The 24636-nt window shown below is 46.8% G+C and overlaps 3 protein-coding genes across 3 annotated transcripts; 2 read left to right on the forward strand and 1 right to left on the reverse strand.

The window, feature by feature from the left end:
* The first annotated feature begins 6101 nt into the window (after positions 1-6101).
* LOC100829917 (protein indeterminate-domain 16) lies at positions 6102-8988 on the forward strand. Its single transcript, XM_003572233.4, has 3 exons — positions 6102-6696; positions 6849-7254; positions 7990-8988. Exons 1-3 carry the CDS (start codon positions 6555-6557, stop codon positions 8873-8875), a joined length of 1434 nt encoding a protein of 477 aa, XP_003572281.1. The 5' UTR covers positions 6102-6554; the 3' UTR covers positions 8876-8988.
* A 5115-nt stretch (positions 8989-14103) lies between these two features.
* LOC100830220 (putative clathrin assembly protein At1g25240) lies at positions 14104-15960 on the forward strand. Its single transcript, XM_003572234.4, has one exon. The coding sequence runs from the start codon at positions 14603-14605 to the stop codon at positions 15752-15754; it is 1152 nt and encodes a 383-aa protein (XP_003572282.1). The 5' UTR covers positions 14104-14602; the 3' UTR covers positions 15755-15960.
* A 2461-nt stretch (positions 15961-18421) lies between these two features.
* Positions 18422-24321, reverse strand: LOC100828517 (IAA-alanine resistance protein 1). Its single transcript, XM_010236900.3, has 11 exons — positions 23870-24321; positions 23698-23781; positions 23563-23612; positions 22883-22934; positions 21796-21900; positions 21278-21543; positions 20262-20411; positions 19986-20093; positions 19169-19270; positions 19048-19092; positions 18422-18801 (listed from the first exon to the last, which is right to left on the reverse strand). The coding sequence occupies exons 1-11, from the start codon at positions 24246-24248 to the stop codon at positions 18649-18651; spliced, it is 1494 nt and encodes a 497-aa protein (XP_010235202.1). The 5' UTR covers positions 24249-24321; the 3' UTR covers positions 18422-18648.
* Positions 24322-24636: the final 315 nt, after the last annotated feature.

Below are 24636 nucleotides of genomic sequence, written 5' to 3' on the forward strand. Positions count from 1 at the left end.
ATTATTATCATTTATAATCGTCGAGGCCCTTGCGTGGGGTCATTGATTTGATTACTCTCAGCTGGTCAAGGGAGATAATACATGTCAAGCTAGCTTGTTTGCAGCTGGATGGAGATCATGCCCTGATCCTCTCCCTTGTTTCTTCTTCCTTGTACTGGTCTTTCCCCCCTAAAGCTTGTGCCTGTGTGCTCCTGTCCTGATACAGTTATAAAGCATCGGAGCCCCACAAAATTCCTTTGCCTAACAACGCAACATTTGTCCCCACGTCCATCGTCCAAACCCCTCTAGACAGCAGCTTAACTCGATCGTTAGTACTACTCCAGCACTTCTATACCCTCATACAGACAAGAGGTGTGCGTGCATGTGGTCAAGCAAAAAGGCCGCCTAGCTAGTGTCTGAAAAAGGGGGTAGTCAAAGTCTCTTTCTGTATTTTTGACACAGACCATCTTGAGTCAAGAATCAGCAGCTTGGTCGTTGGGTGACTTCTAAGCAGTAAATTAGCAGGCCAGCCAGTCTGATGCTATAGCTGCCGTGAAATCTACAGCTTTTCCCCTGGTGTCTTCCCCTGTGTTTAACTTGACACTGTTTTCCCATTTGCCATGAGCAGCCTCCCTCTAGCTGAAGGATACTATTTCTGTATGTGTATGTATTCATAATTCATTCATGGACACAGTGTTGTGGGTTGTCGAATCGGATTATTTGGTGAAGACGAACGGCATATACTAGTACGATGAAACCAAATACAAAGGCCGACCGCACGATCGATCGAGGGGCGGCGCCGGGGACCGGGCGACACGCACTGTGCCTGGGTCGACCGGTCTGCGCGGCTCTCACCGGCCCGGTCTCATAATTCTCAGCTGGTCCGGCGTCCCAATAACTGAGTCGCTAGCTACAACATGATTCTGTTGGATCGATCTTGTTAGCCTGACAACTTCTTTCACAACACTAGCGCTGCGCGCATGTGACTCGGCGTAGGTACTGATACTGCCATTTATATGTACATGTGCAAATTACATGCACATCCACATATGACTTATGTGTTTGATGTCATTTGAAACTTGCCATTTTCTGCGAAGGTGAGCCCTCCAAAATATGCGTTTGCATGTCATTTAGGCTGTGGTTCGCATTGCGGTGGATTATCATGATCCCGTTTTTCTCACCAGTTTTTCACTATTTTTGTGTTTGGCTAACCAACTTTTTTCTACTTTCGTGTGTATTTTTTCATAGCAGATTATAAAATAAGTTCAGCGGCCTTAGTCACCATTTGTTCTGTTTTTTTAGGTAAAGGACGGTCAATAGAGCAAAGACATAAGAAAAAAGGAAACAAAGGCAAAAGGAGGCTAATCTCCCGGGTCCGGAGCACACGCCCAAATCCTCCTGTGATACTCCTCCCAAACTAAGAGCGCCACCTGCAGGACCGTCGACCTAAAGATCCTCCTGTTTCGCTCCTTCCAGACCCCCACCAAGTGTAGATGAGTCGCCCGCTGAGCTCCCTCTTGTCTTTCTTGGGGAGACCCTAAATGAGATCGTCCCGAAAAGCAGAAACAGAAGTTGGAGGGCCCAATCAAGTCAGGGTCAGCGTAGTCCTGCTCCAGGATTGGATGAGATCCCACACCTCCCGGAAGAAGGAGCGGTCGTGGCAGATGTGAAGGGTCATCTCGGGGTGAACGTGGCAGAGCTGGCAGATCGGGTTGTGCGGACGGCAAGATTGTCCGCCGTGAGGATTTTCTGTCACCATCTGTTCTGTAAATTGGGTATCTTATTGCTGTGAAAAAACTTAGAACGTGGTATATATCCACCTCGTGTTTGGGGTAGAAAGTGGAATTTAATCCACAAGAATACAAGATATGCATGTGCACAATTAATTTGTTTTCTCATGATCAAAGAGGAAGCCAGTACTGGTCCATAACGCTATTGGAGAACCTCATCATTAGGATGTGGTAGCTAGCTAGCTATAGCTATAAATCCAAAGAGCACATACATTGTACATGTGTCCTGATTAAGCTAACACGAGGAGAAGACGCATTATGCAGGCACACAGCTAGCAGGAACCAAGGCCAGCATGCATGCAGAAACACGCTTAGCCGCTCTATCGAGAGCGTATGCAAACAAATCCATCCATTTGGAGCCTATCTAGCTGCATGCAAAGTATCACTAGTACGTACATTGTGTATATATTCAAATCGATTTGTACTAGTTTAATTAACACTGACCAATCATTAATTCTTAATTATAAGCGTCCAAATCAACCAATCATTCCCATACGCTGAAACAATTATACTAAGCGGGGGCCTCTACGTCGACGAATCCTTTTGGGAAACATGACAAGAGCATATGTTTAAGACCAGGAAACTGAGCGGCCAATCACCCTGCAGGCAGAAACAAAAAAACAAATTTAATCTGGGAATAGACAGATCGATCGATTTGTATATGCTTCTGCGTGCATCCTGTGCAGGACTCGGTCGCCATTTGTTTCTGAAACCAAACGGGAAGTCTGTCCAAAATAAAATACCGTAGCGATGTGTACTGCAAGACGAGCGAGAGGCATGCAGTGCAGCAGTGGTGTGTGTGGCAGACCACCACACCTGGCCTGGGGAAGAGCTGCTGCAGCAAGGACGGGTGCCCGCCATGGCCATGGCTATAGCAATAGAGCCAGCAGGGAGGGACAGCAGGTGAGTAAAGGGTCAATGTCTAGCTAGCTACATGACCGATTAATTTGAGTTATGGGGTGGGTACACATGCATGAAACATGTGTCGTGAATCTGGTGAATTTATGTTATTACTCTTTTGGCATGTAGATATATACTCGTCTTGTACAACATTGTACTGTACTGTACCAGTTTAAGTTAACTAGATTAAATCCACTACAGACTTTTTCAGAGTTTTGTAATATGGGGCCATCTATTACTGTACAGTTGGGTAAAAAAATTAACTATCGGCCAGATTTTTTATCCCTTGGATATAGACCGAGCGACGGAACGAGCCATACACACACGCCCTGGTCGTCGTTGTCTGAAATTGTGTTGCCTCCATCTTTTATGCAAACTCCTGGTGCATAAAATTGACTGTTTTTTGCTTTAAGATTTCATAAACTTTTCGTTGGCTACTGTACTAATAAGAAAACCTCTTTCTTTTTTTGTGTGTGGGTGTGTTCCTCCATATCGCACACATTTTGTGCATATGGGTCATGGGTGACGGTTGGATCAGTGGCTGTAAAATGAAAACAAAAACTCTTAGGGAGTAGATGATTTTTTTTAATGAAAACAAAAACTCTTGGATGATCTTTTTCGCAACTACTCTTGGATGATCTTTTTCGCAACGAAACGAAACGCAAATCTTTTCTACTAAAAAGGATTTAGAACTACAAAAGCAAACTTTTTCACGGGAAACCATGTTTTCAAGGAAATTCAAAAGCACAAAAGGACTAGAGAATTCCAGGTATAATTTTTTTAGGTGATGTATCAGTTTTTTCGATTCCTTTTGCATTCATGAACTACTTTTCTTTCAGGGTGAATTTTTGAACTATCCCCTCCAAGAACATATATTATATACTAAAAGCAATATGAGGGGTACCGAGGGAAGGCTCCACGTTGAGCCACGTCACCCCAATTAATTTGACCGTCGGATCTTAAGAGTTATCTAACTACAACCGTTAGATCTACGGAGCACGGTCCAGAACCAAATCTCTCTGTGTCCCAATTAAAAAAAATCAATCTCCCATGTACTCCGTCGCCTAGCCCGGACGCCTCTCTGGCCGTCTCCTACCTGTCCTCATCTTCTCCCGTCCTAGACGATGGCTGCGGTTCTTATTATACCAGCAACGCAGGCATATATCATCGGGCCTCGATCGTTGTGACATTGCAGCATATGCCCCGACTGCAGGTAATACCGTACTGGTCTCCATTGTCCCCGTGATCTATTTGATGTAATCGATCTTGCAGAAACAATAACATGCATGCACAAGCTGACAATCACTTAATCCTAGAAAACTGATTGATCCTTGCACTAACGCTGAAGGCGTGTCATCTTCTCTCCAGATTAAACTTGTAGTCAGATTTTTTCCATGCCTGATTTGGAACCTTAGGACCAACAAAACCCTTCCACAGACAATAGAGATTAACAAAATTTCTAGCGCAAAAATTAAATGCACAAAAAATAATGATGATGCCGCGCCCCTCCAATGAGGGATCGCACGTATACTCAATCGGTTATCGCGGTAACAAAATTTATGGGCTACAATTTGTTGTCGGAAGTTAATTTGGATTTTTTTTCTTCCATTCTGTTGATTGTTAGATCGTACTGTTAATAGGTGTTTCAGGTTTAGTACAATTTTGTAGTACACCAATTTTGTATTAAATCCGAGACATTTATTATTGATCGAAGTAAGTTAATATCATGTAGTAGCAGTAATGATCAATCAGTACGATCCACACCGTCTGGATAATTTAAGCCAGATATAATAAAAACCCAATGCAGGGTTCTCGCAGAAAACACCTCATTGATTCACATCATCTGAGATCTTATATTTAACAATGAAGATTCAATGAATGTGATATATTTGATGAGCTATCAATAATCAGAATGTTTTAAAGCCCACATAGGTAAAATATATTATGGTTAGTAGTAAGCAGTATGTATTTGTACATTGTGATGCACGATATATGCATACACCGTTGGATGATTAATATGTTACGACCTCTCAATTTTTTTTCTTTTTTTTTCTTCTTGAATCACGGGAATATCAAGATGTAGTAAGTCCACTCTGTTCGTTAACATGTACTCCCTCCGATCCAAAATAAGTGTCTTAGAATTAGTACAAAATCAGTACAAAATTGTACTAAACCTGAGTCCCTTATTATCAATCGGAGGGTACATTTTATCAAGGACGGGTTATTAATTGTACTTAGAAAACTATACCTTCCATACCAATATATTGTTTGTAAGATAAGTGTGGGGCTACAGATTACCTCTTTTTTTTTGCGAAGATGAGTTATTAAAGTTATTTGAAGAATTCTCACTCGACATATAAATATATTATTGCTAAAAAAGATCTGCATTGCATTGCACGTTGCCTCAAATCTTGACTCAGGCTACTAATTTAATATCATGTATGTCCGAATGACATGTCAGACTAGCGACGAAATACCCTACAAAGCACTGTAGAAACCAAATGATCTAAATTTTAATCCAAGTATCAATATGAATAATCAAGTGAAACTTTACTTTAGCATTATGATTCATCTCATGAAGGAAGCCCCACCTACCACTATATCGTGCCATACACACGACTAGCGGTGCAAACTACAAATGTGATATATATCACCAGTGGCTAACCGTCTTAGATGAACAATCATATTTTGGTAGGTGATCTAAACTTTTTATATTTTGACGAAAACAACAACGCCGATTCAATTAATTAAGACTTGGAAGGTACAGAGGCGCAAAAGGGCGAAAAAAGAAAAGAAAGACAGAGCACACAGAGATGGAAGTTACAGAGGCACAATGGAGCACACATGCATCGCGAGAGGAGCACTCCTAATAGCATCGAAAGGCCACAGAACACCAAGACATCACAATGCACACAAGCATCGATGCCAAACTTTATTAACTACAAATACTAAGCTGGTATAACCTACAAACAATCAATCAGTCTAATGCAAAATTCCATTGACCAGGCGAACACGATCTAACCTTTTGTTTTGGATTTCGATATAAGCCACATATAAATAAAAGATTGTCACATGTTAAAAACGTGATTTAACTCAATATACTTTCAAACTTAATTCTAGGGGTTATGACGAGTTGATTAATTTTACTTTGCTAGATACATTGCAGTTGATTAATTTTGTATTCCTAACGATCTATCGTGTAAACGGTATAACAATACATACATAGATCGACTAGAAAAATGATTAAAGTTGTTTCCCGCGCAATTGATCGAAGATGTTTCCGCGCAATTCACTATGCCAGTTTAGCAAGAAAAACAAAACGATGTAGGCGCAAGGCAGATCGAGCTGTTCTCTCAGTTCAGGACCCCACCCTTGCTACCATCTCAAAGCCACCAATTAAGGACAGGAGCCCAATAAAACACCTACCAACTCCATCCCCTTCCTCCTCCTCCCCACCTCCTCTCTGCATGATACACAATCTCTAAAGAAAGCTGCTAAAACCTAAAGCTGGTGGAAAGCTGACCTCCCCCTCTCCCTTTGGTGTTGTCTGTGCAGCAGCAAAGCCAAAAAAAAAAAAAACAAGGCTACTCCATAGAGCCATCGACCTTTTCCTTCCCCTCTCGATTCTGAGCTGTATTCACATCTCCCCGGCCCCTTTTGTTTATGTAATTTATTCTCGCCCGTCTCCGGCCGTCTCTTGCATGCTAGCTATAGCTAGCTAGCAAACCTGCTTCCCGCCAGCTATATAGAGACCTGCTGCCGATTCCGGTGGTCGATTCCCATGGCTTAATTAGAGCTTTGGCCGATCACGCACACAAAGTCCCTAGCAGAAGTATCAGGAGAGGTTTGATATTATCTGTGTTGCTTAATTGCCGTTTAAGTAGCATGTTGAGTTCTTGCGCGCTGACGGCCGTGCCGCCTTCCGAGGCGGCGGCGGCCGGGCCACCTGAACCGTTCCGGCCGACGCCGATCCCCACCGGCGTCGGCGCTGCCGCAAAGAGGAAGCGGCGGCCAGCCGGCACTCCCGGTAAGCATACCAGAGGTTTGAGCTAACTTAATTAGCGCTCACATCCAATCTGCAATCACATTACGTCCCACGGCTTAAGCTTGAATATATATCTTGAAATTTGAGAATGAAATCCTGACGATCATGACGAATGGCAATGGCAAATAATGCAGACCCGGACGCGGAGGTGGTGTCGCTGACGCCGCGGACGCTGCTGGAGTCGGACCGGTACGTGTGCGAGATCTGCAACCAGGGGTTCCAGCGTGACCAGAACCTGCAGATGCACCGGCGGCGGCACAAGGTTCCCTGGAAGCTGCTGAAGCGCGAGGAAGGGGAAGCGGCGGCCCGGAAGCGCGTGTTCGTGTGCCCGGAGCCCAGCTGCCTCCACCACGACCCGGCCCACGCCCTGGGCGACCTCGTCGGGATCAAGAAGCACTTCCGCCGCAAGCACAGCGGCCACCGCCAGTGGGCCTGCGCCCGCTGCTCCAAGGCCTACGCCGTCCACTCCGACTACAAGGCCCACCTCAAGACCTGCGGCACCCGCGGCCACTCCTGCGACTGCGGCCGCGTCTTCTCCCGGTCCGTCCCTCCAAATCACACTTGATTAATTCTTGCACCTCCTACGTTAATTTCTTTCTCATCAGTTCATTCTTAATTAGTACTGCAAGCTTGGCGTATTTTGATGTATGCTACGTACGTACATTTCGTATCCATCTTTTGCTTTCTTTTGCGAGATTTGGCAAAATGTGGGCAGAAAGGCGTCATGATTTATTGGGAGAATTTGTTGTTGTTTTTCACCACCCTGCTGCTGGAGTGCTGGGGCCACTTTGTCGTCTCTGACTACACTCCCTGTAGGTGTAGGGCCTTCCCAGCATCTTTTTTGTGTACATGTTGTGTCATCAATAAGGGGAGATGGGAAGGGACGAGCAGACAGGCACAATTCCCGAGGGCTGTACTACTGCGTGTGTGTGCATACAGCATACGTACGTTGGTTGCTTTCGCATTTGTTTCTGCCGGGGCTCCATTTACTGCACGTTGCTCCCTGTCCGTTCACAGAGAAATTTCACACCTGACAGAGAATCGCAAAACCTCCTGATCGCATCGATCGCCATCCCTTTGGCTTCTCTCCGTCATGGGTAGGCTTTGGTCTCTCTCAACCCTCCGACTAGCTCCGTCCATTCTTGAGTCTTGACTAGCTCCGTCTTCTTGATCTGGTCTCTTTTGCTGTACGCTGAATGTAAATTAACGCGCGCTGTACGCTGAAAGTAACATGGCATGAGACATGACGCGTGTACTCCCGTTTGTGTGCTGCAGGGTGGAGAGCTTCATCGAGCACCAGGACATGTGCGACGCCGGCGGCCGTCCTCCGCGGGGCGACACCACGTCCTCCTCCGCCGGCAGGGGAGGCGGCGCCAGGGCAGCTTCTGCTTCCACGTCGCACCGCCAGCAGCAGCAGCAGCTACATGCGGCGGCGGGGGCGTCTCTCTCGCGGACGGCGTCCAGCGCCAGCCCGTCCAGCGGCGCCGACCTCGTGGGCAGCCCAGTGGCCTGGCCCGCTCCAAGCCCCACGGCCCATCAGCACAACCTCGAGCTGCAGCTCATGCCCCCGCGCGGCACAGCTGGCCCCATCGCGCGCCGCGCATCGCCTCCCGCTGCTGTCATTCCCAAGCCGGACGCCGACGCGAACGCGATGCGCTTAGAGCTCTCCATCGGCGTCCGCTTCGGCGCCGGCGCACGCGAAGACAGCAACAGCAGCAGCGAGGCCGAGGACATGGCGGCGGCGGCCAGGGCGCTGAAGGGGGAAGCGCGGGAGCAGCTGCGGCTGGCGGCAATGGAGAAGGCGGCGGCGGACGAGACGCGGGCGGAGGCGCGGCGGCACGCGGAGCTGGCCGAGCAGGAGCTTGCGGGCGCGCGGCGGATGCGGGAGCAGGCGCGGGCCGAGCTCGGCCGCGCGCACGCCGTCCGCGACCACGCCGTGCGGCAGCTCGACGCCGCGCTGCTCGAGATCACCTGCTACGGCTGCCGCGGCAAGTTCCGGGCCAGGGCGGCAACGATGGCGGCGGCCAGCTACGACGTGCCGTCCGTCGTCACCGAAGGCGAGGCCGGCATCGGCAACGGACAGCAGATGGCTCTCCTCCAGTACGACGCCGCCGATGACCGGCTCCCAAGAGGCCGTCGTGCCATGATGGACATGAACTAGCTTTAGCTCTCCCTAAGCCCTAGCTAGCTAGCTAACTCATCGTACGTACGTACACAAATGTTTCTGTAACCTTGATTAATTATCAGCTTGTTCTAATTTAATTTCTTCCTATAGCTTATCTTGTTTTTACCAAAGGGCTGGGGTATGTGATCGATGTGCTTGATGAATCATGATGGCGTACGTGATTACTGGTTAGACGCCATGATGGGATCATGCTAGATCTAGCGCCTAGTAGTGGTTGATCTCCCATATGGCATGCATCAGAGCAGGGAAAGCAAAAAGGGGGTTCAAGCTAGCTACTCCAGCAATAGCGACGTGCATGGAATCTTTCGGTTGTTTGCGTGCTATTTGGATTTTCCAAAAGTAACGTTCTGTTCCCAGAAATTGATCACCTGCTAGGGATGCAAGTGGGACGGGCTGACGGGATCAGCCCGTCCGCGTTTCCTGCCCGCATCCCGTTAGATGATGTCCCGCTGGGACATACGGGTCAGCAGTTTCAGCCCGTTATCCCGTCAGTTCCGGTTTATCCTGTCAGTTCAGCCAGCAATACAGATGAACTGTTATTCAGTACTAAAGTCGGCAAGGCCAGGGTAGCTAGTTCTTCAGATCAGATTGCAGTACGTGCTCCATGCGTCAATTTGAAGATCTCGGTTGTGATGGTTGCCAGCCTGCGACTTCTTCTGTTGGTGCTGGTGAGTCACCGGCCCTTGTAATTAGGGCGCCGTCGCTGGAGAAGAAATCGAGAGAGAAGGAAGGGTGGTGGACCTTGCTGTTGCTTGCGATGGCAGCGGCGGACGGCAAATTCATGGGAGAACAAATAGTGGGCGGAGATCTGAATGAAAGCACCCAATAGGAAACCATGTAAGGAAATAAAATCACAAAGAGAAAAGATATACCTGCCGTTGAACGCGCCGCCGCGCTGGGAGCCCAACCGAAAGCTCCGCTCGGCCCGTTGTGTGCTGCGTACAGGGAGAAAGAGGAGGAAGGAGGGGTTTGGCACTTGGCAGACGGCGCCGCCAAGCAGGCTGAGGAGGAGTGGGTTAGCGGTTCTGTCTACGCCGCCGAGCAGGTAAGAGGAGAGTTGGCGAGCGGAGGCTGTCGGGAGGAAGGGGATGAGCCCGTGCGGGACATACGGGATCCCGTCGGGTGATACTTTTTCTCCCAGTTAAGCCCGTGCGGGATAAACGGGCCACCCACGAAAACTAAACGGGCTTTGCAACTTGCGGACGGGCCGCGGGACAAACGGCTGGCCCGTCCCACCTGCATCCCCAAGAGTAGAGCACACCCTGCATACCGAGAAATCAACGACAGGGTGCTCTTGGCCTTATGATTTTCAAGTACTGCTAAACTGACATCTTGTATAGTATAAAACGGCCGAAATTTCCCATTTTGATCAACTAAGCACAGCTATGTACTCTACATGATCGATTGATGCGATATACATGGACCTGTATTAACCTAGTGGATAAATAAAATCCCAAAACCCCAGGCATTACTGTTGGCAGCTCAGGCAATGGGCCTAGTAGTCCAAAACAGCACGCGCGCGGGGGCAGAGACGCACACGACGCCTGGCCCCTCTGCCTTGTCTGCAAACATAAATGACGAAATGTTCCTGCTGGTAATAAATGGACGTAGATACAGATGAAGACACATTGTTTTCAGCGCCACTGCTCCCCCCACTCACTTCCTCGCTCTGTCTCCGTTTGTCTGTCTTGCTTAGCGCTGAAAGATATGCAGAAAGTGTCCGTGGCCTGCTCCTGCATGAGAGATGGTGCTACAGAAGAGGCATTGATGCCTGAAATCTGAAATGGAACTGGGCATGATTTTTTGGACGCCCGGGAAATGTTTTTTTAGACAGAAGGCTAAAACGTAGTACTCCTCTATTCTAAAATGTACCTCATATAGATTTATGCACTTGAATCAAAACAGCTCTCGTTTCTAATATCTGGTCACTCATGTTGGGTTAATAATAAATTGATGTGAATTGTTATTGGCCGGGTGCAGGTATCAAGAGAAAAATGAGGTGTATTGTGAAACAAATGAAAAAAATCTATACACGTTGTATTGTGAAACGGAGAGAGAGAATAGAATAGATGGATGGATGAATTTCATGCATTGTGTCGTACGTTCTCCTGGAGGGATAAGATATTGCTTGCACGTTATGTGCACCGAGGACTGTTCGTGTATATGCGTTTTATTGGAAAAATTGATATTTCCTTTGTTCTTTTATTATATAAAATGCTCTAGTAGTTTTCTCTTATAAGAAAAATTACCAGGCATCTACAAATCCAAATTACTTTTATTAAATCTGTCATGATATATGTGTGTGTGCGCGCACCGCGGGCGTGTGTGTGTTCACACTAGTATATTTATTTGGCATTTTAGATATTAGTATAATTTGGTCCTAGGAGTAATGACAAAGCTAGAAAGTCCGATAAATATGTATTATCTATTACTAAAAAAAATATGTTAGAGAAGTTGTTCATGAAAAATTTACTACTACTTACATTTTTTTCAACTTACCAATATGACAGTTTAATAAATTGGCAGCCATTTTTTAACCGAGAAAAATCTTACCAAGGTACTCCTAAGGGAATCGATGAGATTTTCACCGAGTTTTGTATATCGAGCAAAGAATCTTGTGCATACTATACCAATTACCAAGCACGTGGCTTGCTGAACAGGCCGAATAAGATTCTTAAGGAATTTTTGTTTATAGGAGGCTGGAAATATGTTGAATTTTTTTTTTGGACAATATGCTGAAAAGGTCTGCAAAGCCATGAAATAAGATGAAGTCGTTACATGTCTACATAGACGCTGGGCATAATTTTTCATCTCATTTTGCATGTATATATACGTACACTTTTGCTAGTTCTCAGCTGCTTCAATTTTTAGAAAATCTTAGTCTGCGAAATTGTACGCTATTAAGCCTACCCAAATTCTGCAGTATCTTGGGTTCTTCTGTTCTAATGACGTCTATCCAAATCTGCAGCGTTGGAGGAGGCTGGCTTTGGATCCTTTTCAGTTTGATAGGTTGGACCACGCACGCATCATGCTTCAGAGACTTGAATTGCTTGTTGCCAAATGCGCCGGCCGCGCTGCAACCCATTCCTTAACTTGAACCTGTTAGGGAGGGAGGACAGTCATTTGTATCTTACACTCCATTTGGGCATCCATGCTTTGCTTTCCGGGTCCCTGGCCGGCTGGCCGTGATGCATTTGGACGTTTTCATATTTAGTACGAGTACTTTGGTGGCATCGATCTATCAATTAGACTCTACTCGTAATGGTCCAAAATCTGAGTCCACGGAATCTATTCTTGGAATGGATTGAAATCAAGGTTGAATAAACGAGAATTAAGCCTAGTGCCAGAATCAATTCCGGATGAAATCATTGTGGCATGTGCCACCAAGCAAGGATCGATAGGAAACAAACCTGAAACAGATGAAGCCTTGAAGATGCAGTGGCAAGGTCCAGGGAAACAAGACATCATGTATGAACGCCACAGGCAAATACATGTCAATCAGGATCCATACGGCGGCGCCCGGGGGTAGGATGGCGGTGCCCGGCGGGCGAAATTCCACGAACGGCCGGCCGGTGTGGAGAAGGAGGCGGCGGTGCAGCCGTGCAGGAGGGGAACTGACGAGAAACTTGGAACAACACGAGCTCCCGGCCCACTACAGGACTTTCTTCTGTAAAACGAGACGAGCTGGCTTCATTCTGGGCCGATCGTCTTACGGCCCACTACTTAATGTGGTTTTATGGGCTTTGTTGATTAGATTGTGCGTGCGCACGAAACAGCCCAATTATGTTCTTCTAAAATTCTTCCACTGTGCGCACGAAACAGCCCAATCAATGGGAACCATACCTTGGATTATTTCTAAAACAAAAATCTTCTGAGAAAAAAAAAACGAAACTCCCCTCAAAAAAAGAAAAAAGAAAAAAGAAAAAAAACGAAACAGAAAAAAAATGATCATTTGGTCTTGCATCCGACTTGATAAAAATGAAACTGAAACCATCGTGTTATTCTGATATTGACCAAGACTAAACATAAAATAGCACATGGCATATTTATTGCAAGCTCGTGCTTGACTAAAAGAATCTTCTAAACCATTTTCTTATTTCACCCATGTACGTAAGCGCGTGTCTATATTATACAGCATTATTTGGAGCATCAATGGTGGATGCATTTTGCTTAGAAGTTAATTTCACTTCTCTTGCCTGAACCTGCTGTCAGAAAACTTCTTGCCTGAACATATAAGGCCATAATCTATTTTGCCAGAATTAGAATTGATGCTACATTACAATAGTGAAGCACTGCAGAGAAAGCATTACTGCTCAATTGCTCGGGAACATTGGATCAAAATATTGAAGGGGGGTTAGCGTAGCAGAAACTGGTCTGAAATTTGGGGAATCCGCAATTGGATACTCTCTCCGTCCCATATTAACTGACTTCAATTTGCTCAAATATGAATGTATCTATGTCTAAAAAGTATCTAGATACATGTACTCCCTCCGTCCCATAATATGAGGCACGCATGTATCCCTAGATCGTTAATTTAGCTAACTAAATGTAAATTAAATAATTTAAAAGTTATATCATTAGAAAGTTTTTTCGATAACAAATCTAATGATGTACTTTTTGTTGAAAAACATACATATTTAATTAATCAAATTAAGGATTTAGAGATGTGTGTCTCATATTATGGGACGGAGGGAGTAACAGAAAGTCAGTTAATATAAGACGGGGGAGTAGTCGATAAGCTCAGTTAAGCAGACAAGTTGCAGTGTCTTGTACTCCACCTTCAGGCTAGCACCATGATTGGGTAGGGAAGTACAGGGGCTTCTTCATTTCAATCCTTCATGTCTGCGGTCATGCCTTGTTGCCTCGCTGCTCCGCAAAGAACGTTCCCACAAATAATTGAAGCTGCCCTGCACGATGATTGTCTGTAACTCTGCCTCTGCATTTCTCCTTCCTCTGAATCTCCGATCTGCTCGCACAGGCCGGTGGCCAACCATGTGACGCCGACAAGTCAAATGCTAGTTTTGACACAGCGGTTAGGCCTTAAAATACACTCCCCGGAAAATTTGTTAATTTAGTGTCCGGTGTGACGGTGCCGCGTGCACACGGCACAGTCGTGCCCACATCGATCGATCCCCTAGCTGCCTGCCAAATGCATTATTGCCATGATGCAATTCATCAGAACCGTCGATCCTGGTAGAGTCGGCAGATCGAAATAAACAGCTTATAACGCAGTAGTATATTTGTTTGTTGATACGTATAGCCTATACAGTATAATCGATGAATGCACGCATTTGATGCTCGAGATCTTAAGTACGGAAGGGTGCACGAAAGAACAAGATCGAGAATAGTGCTACGATTACTGTAGGCGAGCTCTCGTGGCCTCTTCCAAAATTAGAAAAGCTTGACCTGGCAGGTCGTCCACCACCCTGCCATTTCCCTCCGTTTCGCGGCTCCGCCCTCTGCCTTCGTGCTCGGCACGTTCGAGCTTGGCGCCGCGTGTTCTTCTTCTTCTTCTTCGTGCCTCGCCAGCAGCCGTTTCGTTTTCGGTTTTCGCCGTTTCGTCATTTCCTCCTCCACCAGACGCGCTCGAGCGGCCAAGAAAATAACGGCCCAGGAGATCGCCGCGTCAGGGAGCCGGAATTAAACCGCCGTGCATTTGGGCTTTCCAGGGCGCCTTGAGAATCGGCGGCGGCAGAGGGAACAATGACGACGGCGCGGCAGTGGTGGCGGCGCGCGGCGGCGGCGGCCAAGGACAGGAGGAGCCTGTGCCTGACGCGCGTGGCGCCGGCGACGACGAGGAGCGGCGCGGAGCTGGAGGCGGCGGTGATCCGCGCGACGAGCCACGACGAGCGGTCCGTGGACGCCCGCGGCGCGGCGCGCGTCTTCGCGCTGGCCCGGGCCTCGCCGGGGACGACCCTGCGCCCGCTCATGTGGGCCCTGGCCCGGCGGGCAGGCAGGACCCGGTGCTGGGCCGTGGCGCTCAAGTCCCTCATGCTCGCCCACGGCCTGCTCCTCCGCTCCGACGAACTCGCCCCCGGCGCCGCCGCCCGCCTCGGCCGCGTCCCCTTCGACCTCGCCGACTTCCGCGCCCGCTCCTCCGGCTCCCCGGGCCTCTCCGCCTTCGTCCGCGCCTACTTCTGCTTCCTCGACACCCGCTCCCTCTTCGCCGCGCAAGAGCTCGACGCCGAAGCCGACGACGAGGACGCGCGCCTCGACCGGCTCTGGAAGCGGCAGCACTTACTCGAGCTGCTAATGCAAATCCGGCCCTACGGGGACGGCATGGAGAAGCAGAGCCTGGTCCTGGAGGCCATGGACTGCGTGGTGATCGAGATCTTCGAGGTGTACAGCCAAGTGTGCACGGGCATCGCCCGGTTCTTGGTCGCCGTGCTCGGGTCGGCGCCGACGGCGCCGAGGCCGCGCCGGGGGGAGGACTTGGCGGCGGCGCGGCGGAGGCGGGGCGCGCAGGGGATGCGGGTGCTGCGGAAGGCCGCGGAGCAGAGCAAGCAGCTGTCGGCATACTTCGAGCTCTGCAGGGGCCTCGGCGTGCTCAACGCCGCCGAGTTCCCCGCCGTGGAGCGCGTCCCGGACGACGACATCAGGGACCTCGAGAAGCTCATCATGAGCCACCACGCCGAGGATGGTTGCAAGGTGGGAGACGACGAGGCGAAGGCGCTCGTCGCCGTAGAGGAGGATGACAGCGGCGTGGCGTCGAAGACGGTGGTGACGAGAGAGTGGGTGGTGTTCGACGATGGCGACGTCGACGGCGCCGGTGCCCGCGGGAGGCAGGGGCATTTTGGTGATTACGTGGACCCGTTCGTTGGAGCGCCGTGGGTGAGCGTGAATTTGTTGGTTTAGATGTTCGCTTGTTCAGGTTCTCGTGCAGAAGCGTTCGGACTGATTCGTGCAGAAACGTAGTCAATTTTATTCTTGTCTGATTGGCATGTATCGTGTTGCCCTACGGTGAGAATTGAGTTCTTGTAAGTTGTAAATACACTTTGTGTCTCCGAGAACATTTCCAACGGCATAGAGAGAAAAAATATGGGTTTCCAGATTAGCTCTAACTTTTGCAGCATACCTAAAATTGAATATCCAAATCCATTCATTCTAACCGGCCTCACCTGCCGTTGACCCAGACTTCATCTTCTGCCCCCACGCCCCTTGTCTCTGCAAAATTCTTCTCTCCCTCCCGCATCTCGATCCACAACGTTGGGCGGCGGAGGAGATGGCCGCGTGTCAGGTGAGGAGCCCGGTGCCGAGGGCTGTGGAGGTGGAGCAGGTGGCCGCCGTGGCTCCTCTCCGTCGCTGCCGAGGCCGTGCGCGGGCGGAGCTCGTCGCTGCCGAGGAGACGCAGGTCGGGGATGCGGCTCGACGGGCCGAGGCAGCGAGGAAGGCAGGGCTGGGGCGGGGGCTCGTCGGGCCGAGGCAGCGAGGAAGGCAGGCCGCGGGTGGAGCTCGGGCACGAGCCCTGACGGGAGGCGGGAGGGCGCGACCGGCGGGAGACGGGCAACGGCGGAAGCCGTCGCAGGCGCGGAGGAGGGCCGCGGGGCGCCGGCCGGCGGCGGCAACGCCCAAGCCATCGCGGCATCTAGGGGGCGGCGGCCGGCGAAGGCGACGAGGGGGCGGCGGAAGGGTCCAGCGCGGCAGGGAGGTCGCCGGCCGGGCTCCAGTGCGCCGGCGGCGGGGTAATTTCCGGCGTAGCGCGACGGAGCAGAGGCTTCACGGGAGAGGAAGCAGTGAAATTTCAGGCGGTTGGGTTCCCGGGCGAGTTTTGGGTCGTTTGAGTATCCTGGGTAGAATACCCATATTTGGGTATTGGGGGGCAAAATATGAGCAGCTATCCAAATTTTTTTGATATCCAACAAATATGGTTATGCTGCTGGAACCAGTTTTTAGGGCAAAATACCCATATTAACAGTTTTTGGTATTTTAGGAAAATATGGATATGCTGTTGCAGATGCTCTGCAGAAAAAAAAAATAGTTGTGAGACGTACAACCAGAGAATCACCTCCATGCTGCTATCCTCTTGGATATTGCTGCGAGAAGAAGCTTTATCCAGGAGGCACCGTCAGCTTGAGTCCGGTGCTTTTCTCACAGACAATCTTACTCTTGCTCAAGAGATAAGGCTAGATGCATTCACAAATGTCCAGTCCATCGGTCTCTGCTTGATGAAATGCACCGCAGTTTACTTCCTTCCTTTGCAATCAGGCATGTTCGGATTGCAATGCAGATCACAACCTTAGTTCTAGTGCTAGACGAGGCAATAGTTCCTCTGCATCATCTTTTGCCCGTGTAACTCTGCTCATAGAGCTTTAGGATGTCCTCTGCATCATGCTCTACTGGTATCAGGCTAAACAATGTGCTCTGCTTCTAAGGTGGGTTTGGTTTGGTGCCGAGAATGTCGTGTTAAATTTTTGGTCATCAACTACAATTTGTTAGTTTTTGGATGGGGTCAATGACGGAGCTAGGTGGGTGGCACGGTGGGACATGTCCCATCCTAAAAATCTAATCTCATGTATATATGGATTTTATGTAATCCATAAAAGCTTAAAAAAATTATAATATCTTATAGAGGAAAAATTCAACAAAATCACACTTGCCCCACCCTAAACTTTTTGTTCCAACTCCACCACTGGATGGGGTAATGACCATAGACCAACCTAATGAATAAATCTTTTTCACTTCCAAAAAACACTCACAACAATGTTCCTAGAGATGAGGATCTATCGTCTATGGGGCAATGACCATATACCGACCTTTTTCTTCTTTTACCTAGACAAGGCACGCACTAATGAAAGACCCTTTCGCGTCAGCTGTCAGCCTGGCCATGGGCATGGGCTCTCTGTGAGTCGATCGGCACCTGTTCAAAACTTATTGTCTGCGAGACAACATGCACCTGACGGCTGACGTCTGACGGTGATCGACCGGCGGGAGAAAGGACCAAAGCAGTAATTCTTGCAGTCTAGAGACTAGTACATCCTACTGTTGTTCGCAAATCCACACCGATCTTTTTTTTTTTTATCGAACGGTTACTTCGCCCCGTTGATTCGTTTCCACGTGAGGTTGCTGTGGGGGCAGGGCCGATATCGCCGGAAGAAAGTCGATCGGCTCGGTTTGCTCCGTTTCCTTTGGAGTTTGGAAGTCGGCTCGGTCCTGCTGCTGGCGCGGGACGGCATGGCCAGGCGAGCGCACATGCATGGGGGCCTGCCGCCATGCCCGCGACAAGCGAACTCGTGCGAGCGCAAGGGCCACCATTTCCGTGCTAGTTGCGCCATGCGTCGACATCGACCGTTTGACATGCCAAAGACGTCTGTAGGTGAGCATTGTTAGGGCTTGTAATGGTAGATGGAATACTAATTTCAATTTGGCCTTAGCTTCTTGATCCTGTCATGGCGTGTCACCGACCTGCGGAACTGTTTAGGCATGACTTAACTAAATTAAATTCACTAGATCGCTTTCATAGTATCAGTACACTGTTCAATGACATATTTCAGGGGCACAAACCCAGAAATCCGGGGACTGCTCTTTCAAAAAAGGGATAGTGATGTAAACCTTCATTTCATAAAGGTTCAAGGTTGAGTACAGTGCATCTCGGATATATTGATGTAGACCAATTAGTTGACAAGCAATACTGCTACATTTTCAGCCAAAATATCAAGAGAAGCCATCTTCCAGGCTGGAGCAGTTCAAAATTCAGCATACTTGTGGAAGTGCCGCTTAAAGCTAAAGCTACAACGAAATGGAGATTCAGATCATTCTACTAGAGATATGCCGAGAGCAACCAGCATTCCCATTGTCAGGAAAATCAACTGAGTCAATGAGTTGCTTAGTGTAGTTTTCTGATCGTTCATCTGTGGGAGGACCCCAGCAACAGCAATATAAATAAAACCACCAGCAGTAAATCCCTGTAGAAGTATGGAATGTGGGGGTATCGAATCAGCTATAATGGTCGATGTCAGCAGTACACAAAGCATCTACTCCTTCTATCAAGTAATGAACCACTAATGTAATATGAATTGAAGTTAATTTGGTTCTGTCAGTGTGAAACAGAGCCTTTCTCAAAAGAGGTAAAGAAACAATATATTTCTAATATGGAGGGGATATTGATTGGTTTACATCGTGTAGAATGTAGAAAATGGAAAAGGGCATACCTCAATCAAAGAGGAATGTCCTGGATCTTTTCCCAAAGACAGTGCCTGCACATGGGGTAGAAAATGAGGCATTAAATCCCGAACAATAATTTCATTTTTAGAGGACAGAACAAGTACTGACCAGTGCTGTTCCAGCAAGAGCAACCAACGCAGAGAGAAAATTGAAAAATAGGGCTTTAGATACGGTGAAGCCTGAGCGAACCAGGATCCCAAAATCCCCAACCTTAACAAAGAATAGAAAAGAAAAGTTCACCGTCAGCAAATAAGACCGTACACAATTCAATAGAACTGTTCTGCTCATGAAACAATGTTGATTGTTGACTGAAACAAAGTACCCTACCCTTACAAAAACAATCATCATTACAGAGAAATTTAAGTCAAGTTGCAACAAACCAAAGGAACGGTCAAGTTCATTTCCCATTTATGCAGAGCTAGAGATATCAAGCTACACAAGTATAATGGGCCAAAAAACCAATCTCAGCGTGACATACTAGCTTTTTTTTTCATGTCTTGACCTGTATTTTTGCTCATGCAGAACTTGCTGAGCCACTACCATGCAAACAGAGTTCATCCATTTATGTCGTGTGCAGTTTCCATGTTCTAAAGAAAATCAATCATCATTAGTAACTACTAGTCAAAGAGATTGGAAAAGTTTAGTGGTAATATTTGATTCTTATTTTCTGGACCTGATGCACTTGCATAGGGAATCTCAGAATATTGCCAGAACAGATGATTATTTACTGTACCATGAACTATGTTATAGAACCACAACATAATATTCCAGAGAAGCAACACTATGATTGGCAGGATGCAACATGAAAGTGATACTGAGACTAGAGAAGGTTGTTTTTTCAATATGACCGATGAAGGTGTTTTCTCCTACTGCTAACAAAACCATACGAAAGACAGATTTCAATTAACTTGAGGAGGAAGGTAACCTCTTGAGGAAGTTCATGTGCGAGCAGAAATAAAGTTCTAGACCATCCTCCAGCAGAACCATGTAGCAGAAAAGCACTTCCAAGAGCCATCCCGTCAGTGAAGTTATGCTGCATTATTCATATATTTATTTTCTGAACTTCAACCAAGATAACCTAGTAAAAAGTGAAAATCTAATATACAAAGAAGTGCATGTTTGCAAGACGAAACATAAAAATGGCTGTGATAAAAGAACCTAAAGATGGCTAGATACAAGAAAGTATTCAGATCAGACTTACAACACCATCAGAGAAAAGATTGAGGTAGCCAAACACCAAGTTTGAGTTTGAAACAGGGGAATCTTCACTCGCTAATGCTTTGCTGGGAGCAGGATCAGTTTCAGATTTGCTAGGCTCTTTATCAGAGGCACTGGAACTGGAAGAGCTCCTCTGTTCATCAGAAGAAGACATCAAGGCTGTGAGCTGAGCAGGTGATAATACAAAATGCTTCACTATAATAGCCGAGAATACAGTCCAGTTAGAGCATAATCTTACTACAATTCTAATTTGCCATACATTTCCCTTATGCTATTCCTAGCACACCCTAAGGGGATACGCAATAGTAGAGTCAGTACTGACTCTCCACGTCATCTAGAGTCAACGATAAAATAACACGTGCAATGGCTTGTGTCTTTAAAGTGACTCTAGATGATTTGTTAGCATTAAATACGACTTTGTGCAATGGTTAAAAGGTTGACTCTTAGCTGACTCTTAGTCGATTCTTTCCTGAAGAATCTGACTCACCACGAAGAGTCAGTTCTCTTCTCTCTCCTATTTTTCTTTCCTTACATAAACAAATTTTAAATAAGAGTCAGTTAAGAGTCACCCATTGCAGATGCCCTAAGCGTCAGATCAGCTGAAACACCTACCCATGTGGCAATAATCCTCCGAAACAAGACATGATGCCAGAAATGGAAATGCCCTGTAAGAACTGGCTACTATTACAGTTAAGTGATGTAATCACAACAAATGTGGAGAAGGAAAATTATGGTCACAGCGTGTGGGCTAATACATGTTTATTGCCCAGAACACTTGGTTCCACAATTTTCAGGCATGTTTTCCATGACATTTTCTGTTGACAACTATCGGTAGCAGCCTATTACCTCTTTTACGTTGTAAAATGTATATGGACTATATAAGAAATATGCAAATACTCATGGTCTCATGCGACGATAAATACAGAAAACTTATGAGAACACATTGTATTATACCCTCATGCCTTCAGATTTTGTATCAACCAGAATTAGATATTATACCTTACGTATAGTAGCATTAGACTCTTTATTACTTCTCTCATCTAATTTTCCAATTGAATCATCATGCAAAGAATCTTTTTCTGTAGGATCTGTGTCTTTACCCTCATGATCACTTTCTGTGTCATCCAACTTTGCCTTATCACTGATGTCTTGTCGATTATGATGGTGATGATGGTGCCCATGACCGAAGCTATGAGCTCCCTTTTGAGAATTGTCTTCAACATACCTCACAATCTTCTCCACAATAAAGAACAATACAATACCAACTGCATGAAATTGTTGAAAGTTTCAAGGAACATTGCATAGCAGCATGGAAAAAGAAAGAAAAAAATAGCAGTTATTTTTTTTGAATGATAAGGTTTACAATTTGCTCATACATTTACATACTTTTAATAACTACCAATAGATGCCTCATAAAATCAAGCACATCCAACCGCCAAAGAAATTCGAACTTCAAGAGATAATAAGCAATAATTGTTTGGCCTTGCAGCATCTTTGATGCAGGTCGGTATACTCACATAAAATAGACATGCCAACGGAGAGGTCTTCCAGAGAGTGTGCATGTGAATGCTCATGAGCATGACTATGATCTTCATGATCATGTGAATGAGAATGCCCTCCACCTTTATAGACATAGAAAAGTAAACGAGCGAGAAATAAGAGTGCAGCTAAGGCAGACTGACACCATAAATGACAAAATAGCACTGCAGCAATGAAGGAGTATTCGAGCTAAAAAGTGGGCGGAAATACAATACTGGTATGCTCGAAACTCTAAAACTTCCCCGGAGATTCACCGGAAACAGTATAATTTCACAATAACCTACTCCCTCCGATCCATATTAATTGTCGAAATATTACATGTATCTAGACGCTTTTTACACATAAATACATCCATATTTGGGCAAATTTGAGACAATTAATATGGATCGGAATTCCCAGGTTCCAACTTCCAAACAGGGCCATTGCTAGGTCTACACTGTTTCTCTAAACTTCGATGTCAGCATGAGGAACAAACCATGCTATTAAGTATTAGCTCAAATTCAGTAATTCAGTTTCATAACTAATACAATCAGAGTGAAGGGCAAGCAATGGTATTGGGACCAAATATTGTGATCCGCCACCTAAAAATATCACATATTTTCATCGAGTAGATGATTAAAAAATTTAGTACACTACAATATTATCGGGCAATGTGAGAGCTACTGTGCTTCTATTTGGAAATATAAATATGTCTTAAGAGTTGGGCATTGATTACATTGAGAGGGTAGATTGTTTATTCAAAATCCTGCACAAATTCACTTCCACAGCCCCTTTGCAAAATACACCGATCTGTTATACCCCAGGACACCTCCTTTACCAGCATATGTATGCGAGATAAAAAGTACATATAATGACGGCCCTGAGAAACTGATATGGGGCTGAGGTACAACTTCAGTACATACGGAAATGGTATGATAACTAATGACAATTACATGTTTGACGTTGACAACGAATACATCAACCTCTTAGTGTATACACCAATTCTGACGTTTTGAGGAACACAGCTGATGGCATGGACAAAAAATACAAGGACAGAAAAAAGATATAATGTATCTAAGAATATACCAAAAGCATGGGGAAGTTGATGAAAGAATGAATCTCCAAGCATTGCTCCAGCCTGCAGAAACATCGTAAACGAAATGAAAAAACACTCAAGTTATGCTACTGCTTATGCCTACCTACATCAATCCAGTTTGGAACCTAAAGAAAGGAACGAAAGCAAAATAAATACTTGGTACGACAAAACCAAGAAACAAAATAATCGTGGGACATCCTCTCATTCGCATCTCAGGTTACTTCCACTACAAATTAGTACGATTGTGCATTATAAATATTGCACAACTTAAACATGTTCCTGACCAGCATTTCCAAACTACAACCACCTATAGAGGCGATAAGCCTATAACACAGAATAAGGATGGATATGAATGATTCCTGGATATATATAGATTTATCCAAATGGGCTATAAAATTTCAACATTGTCACATTGCATAAGCCATTCACTTGCTTTATAGTTTTATATGAGCTTATGTGCAAAAATCATCAGCAAAAGGTGAAGAAAACAACAAAAAGATGCATCCAACTTGTTAGATCGCCAAGGTGTTTCAGAACGAAACTTAAGACAATCTAGGCTATTTAAAACCTAACCAGGATTTGAGTAAGCTGCAGGTATATATATCTATTTGCTGGCTTTATCTTCTTCTTTTTTTAAAAGAGCTCTGATAACTGCAAGTTCTGCACTTACCCCAAATACCGCAAGTGCATCCACCATGGCCTTGGATGGTTTCCCCTTAACTGCCAAAGGCAAATGACAGAAACAGTCAGAACATGAGGACAAGGTGCAGAAAGATGGTTGCAATGGGACAAGCAGGGCACTCACAGAAGATTACTGGGAGGAGAACGAGGCAGACAAGCGACGCCATGCTGACCAGCAACGAGCACCCCATCGCGCTCAACCACACCCCTACCATTCCCCAAAATTCTCAGTGGTGTCGGGGTTTAGCACGCCTAGAAATCGCACGTTTAGACAGAGTAAATTTTTTAATCCTTACCCATGGGAGACATCTCGGGCTGAAAGTCGCCGTGGCTGTGGTCATGGTGATGACCGTGGTGGTGATGGTGGTCGTGGCCCAAGGCGTCGAGCTCGAGATCCGCCTCCTCGGCCAGCTCCTCCGGGAGCAGCCGCTGGATCTCGTCGCGGTGGTGGTGGTGGTGGGTATCACCGCCGCCGCAGCTGTGCCCGTGGTCATGGTCATGGTGGGGCTCCTCGTCGTGGCCGCCGTGGAACGGGCAGGAGGACGCCGAGGAGTCCCCGTGTCCAGCGGCGGCGGCGACGGCGGCGGCCAGGAGCAGCAGGGGAAGAAGGCGGGGGGGCATTAGGGTTGCGGCGGTGCGCGCTCGCGGGCACCCGGGGGCGGAGCGGCAGTCCATCAAGAGGAGGACTAGCTTGCCCCCTTTTTCTTTTCTTTTTGAGGGACTAGTGCCGAGTTATGCACATGGCGTCGATGGTGTAGGCGATGACTGACACGATGAAGAGGACAACTATGCCCACGATACAGATAGTAATAACTATGCCCACGATACAGTCGTAATACTAAAGGCGGCAGTGTGTGTGTGTGTGTGTGTGTGTGTGTGTGTAGAGACACACACACACACACACATACATATACAGGTGATCATGCAAAACATGCGAATCCTAATTACAAAGATATGATCGTGCCAATATATAGGGCAGGCTCAAAGCATTGAAAGGAAACGAACCAAATTCAATCAAGTTAATTTTAATTGTAATGACATGATCGTGCAATATCGGGCAGGC

The sequence above is a fragment of the Brachypodium distachyon genome, chromosome 3 (genome assembly GCF_000005505.3).
Source record: "Brachypodium distachyon strain Bd21 chromosome 3, Brachypodium_distachyon_v3.0, whole genome shotgun sequence".
Classification (NCBI taxonomy): Eukaryota; Viridiplantae; Streptophyta; class Magnoliopsida; order Poales; family Poaceae; genus Brachypodium; species Brachypodium distachyon.

Coding starts and splice junctions, on each gene's coding strand:
- LOC100829917 (XM_003572233.4), top strand. CDS start 6,555: ATGTTGAGTTCTTGCGCGCTGACGGCCGTGCCGCCTTCCGAGGCGGCG. Junction 6,697..6,848: donor GCGGCCAGCCGGCACTCCCG/GTAAGCATACCA, acceptor CAAATAATGCAG/ACCCGGACGCGGAGGTGGTG. Junction 7,255..7,989: donor TGCGGCCGCGTCTTCTCCCG/GTCCGTCCCTCC, acceptor TGTGTGCTGCAG/GGTGGAGAGCTTCATCGAGC.
- LOC100830220 (XM_003572234.4), top strand. CDS start 14,603: ATGACGACGGCGCGGCAGTGGTGGCGGCGCGCGGCGGCGGCGGCCAAG.
- LOC100828517 (XM_010236900.3), bottom strand. CDS start 24,248: ATGGACTGCCGCTCCGCCCCCGGGTGCCCGCGAGCGCGCACCGCCGCA. Junction 23,613..23,697: donor TCTCCTCCCAGTAATCTTCT/GTGAGTGCCCTG, acceptor TGCCTTTGGCAG/TTAAGGGGAAACCATCCAAG. Junction 18,802..19,047: donor GACATTCCTCTTTGATTGAG/GTATGCCCTTTT, acceptor ATACTTCTACAG/GGATTTACTGCTGGTGGTTT.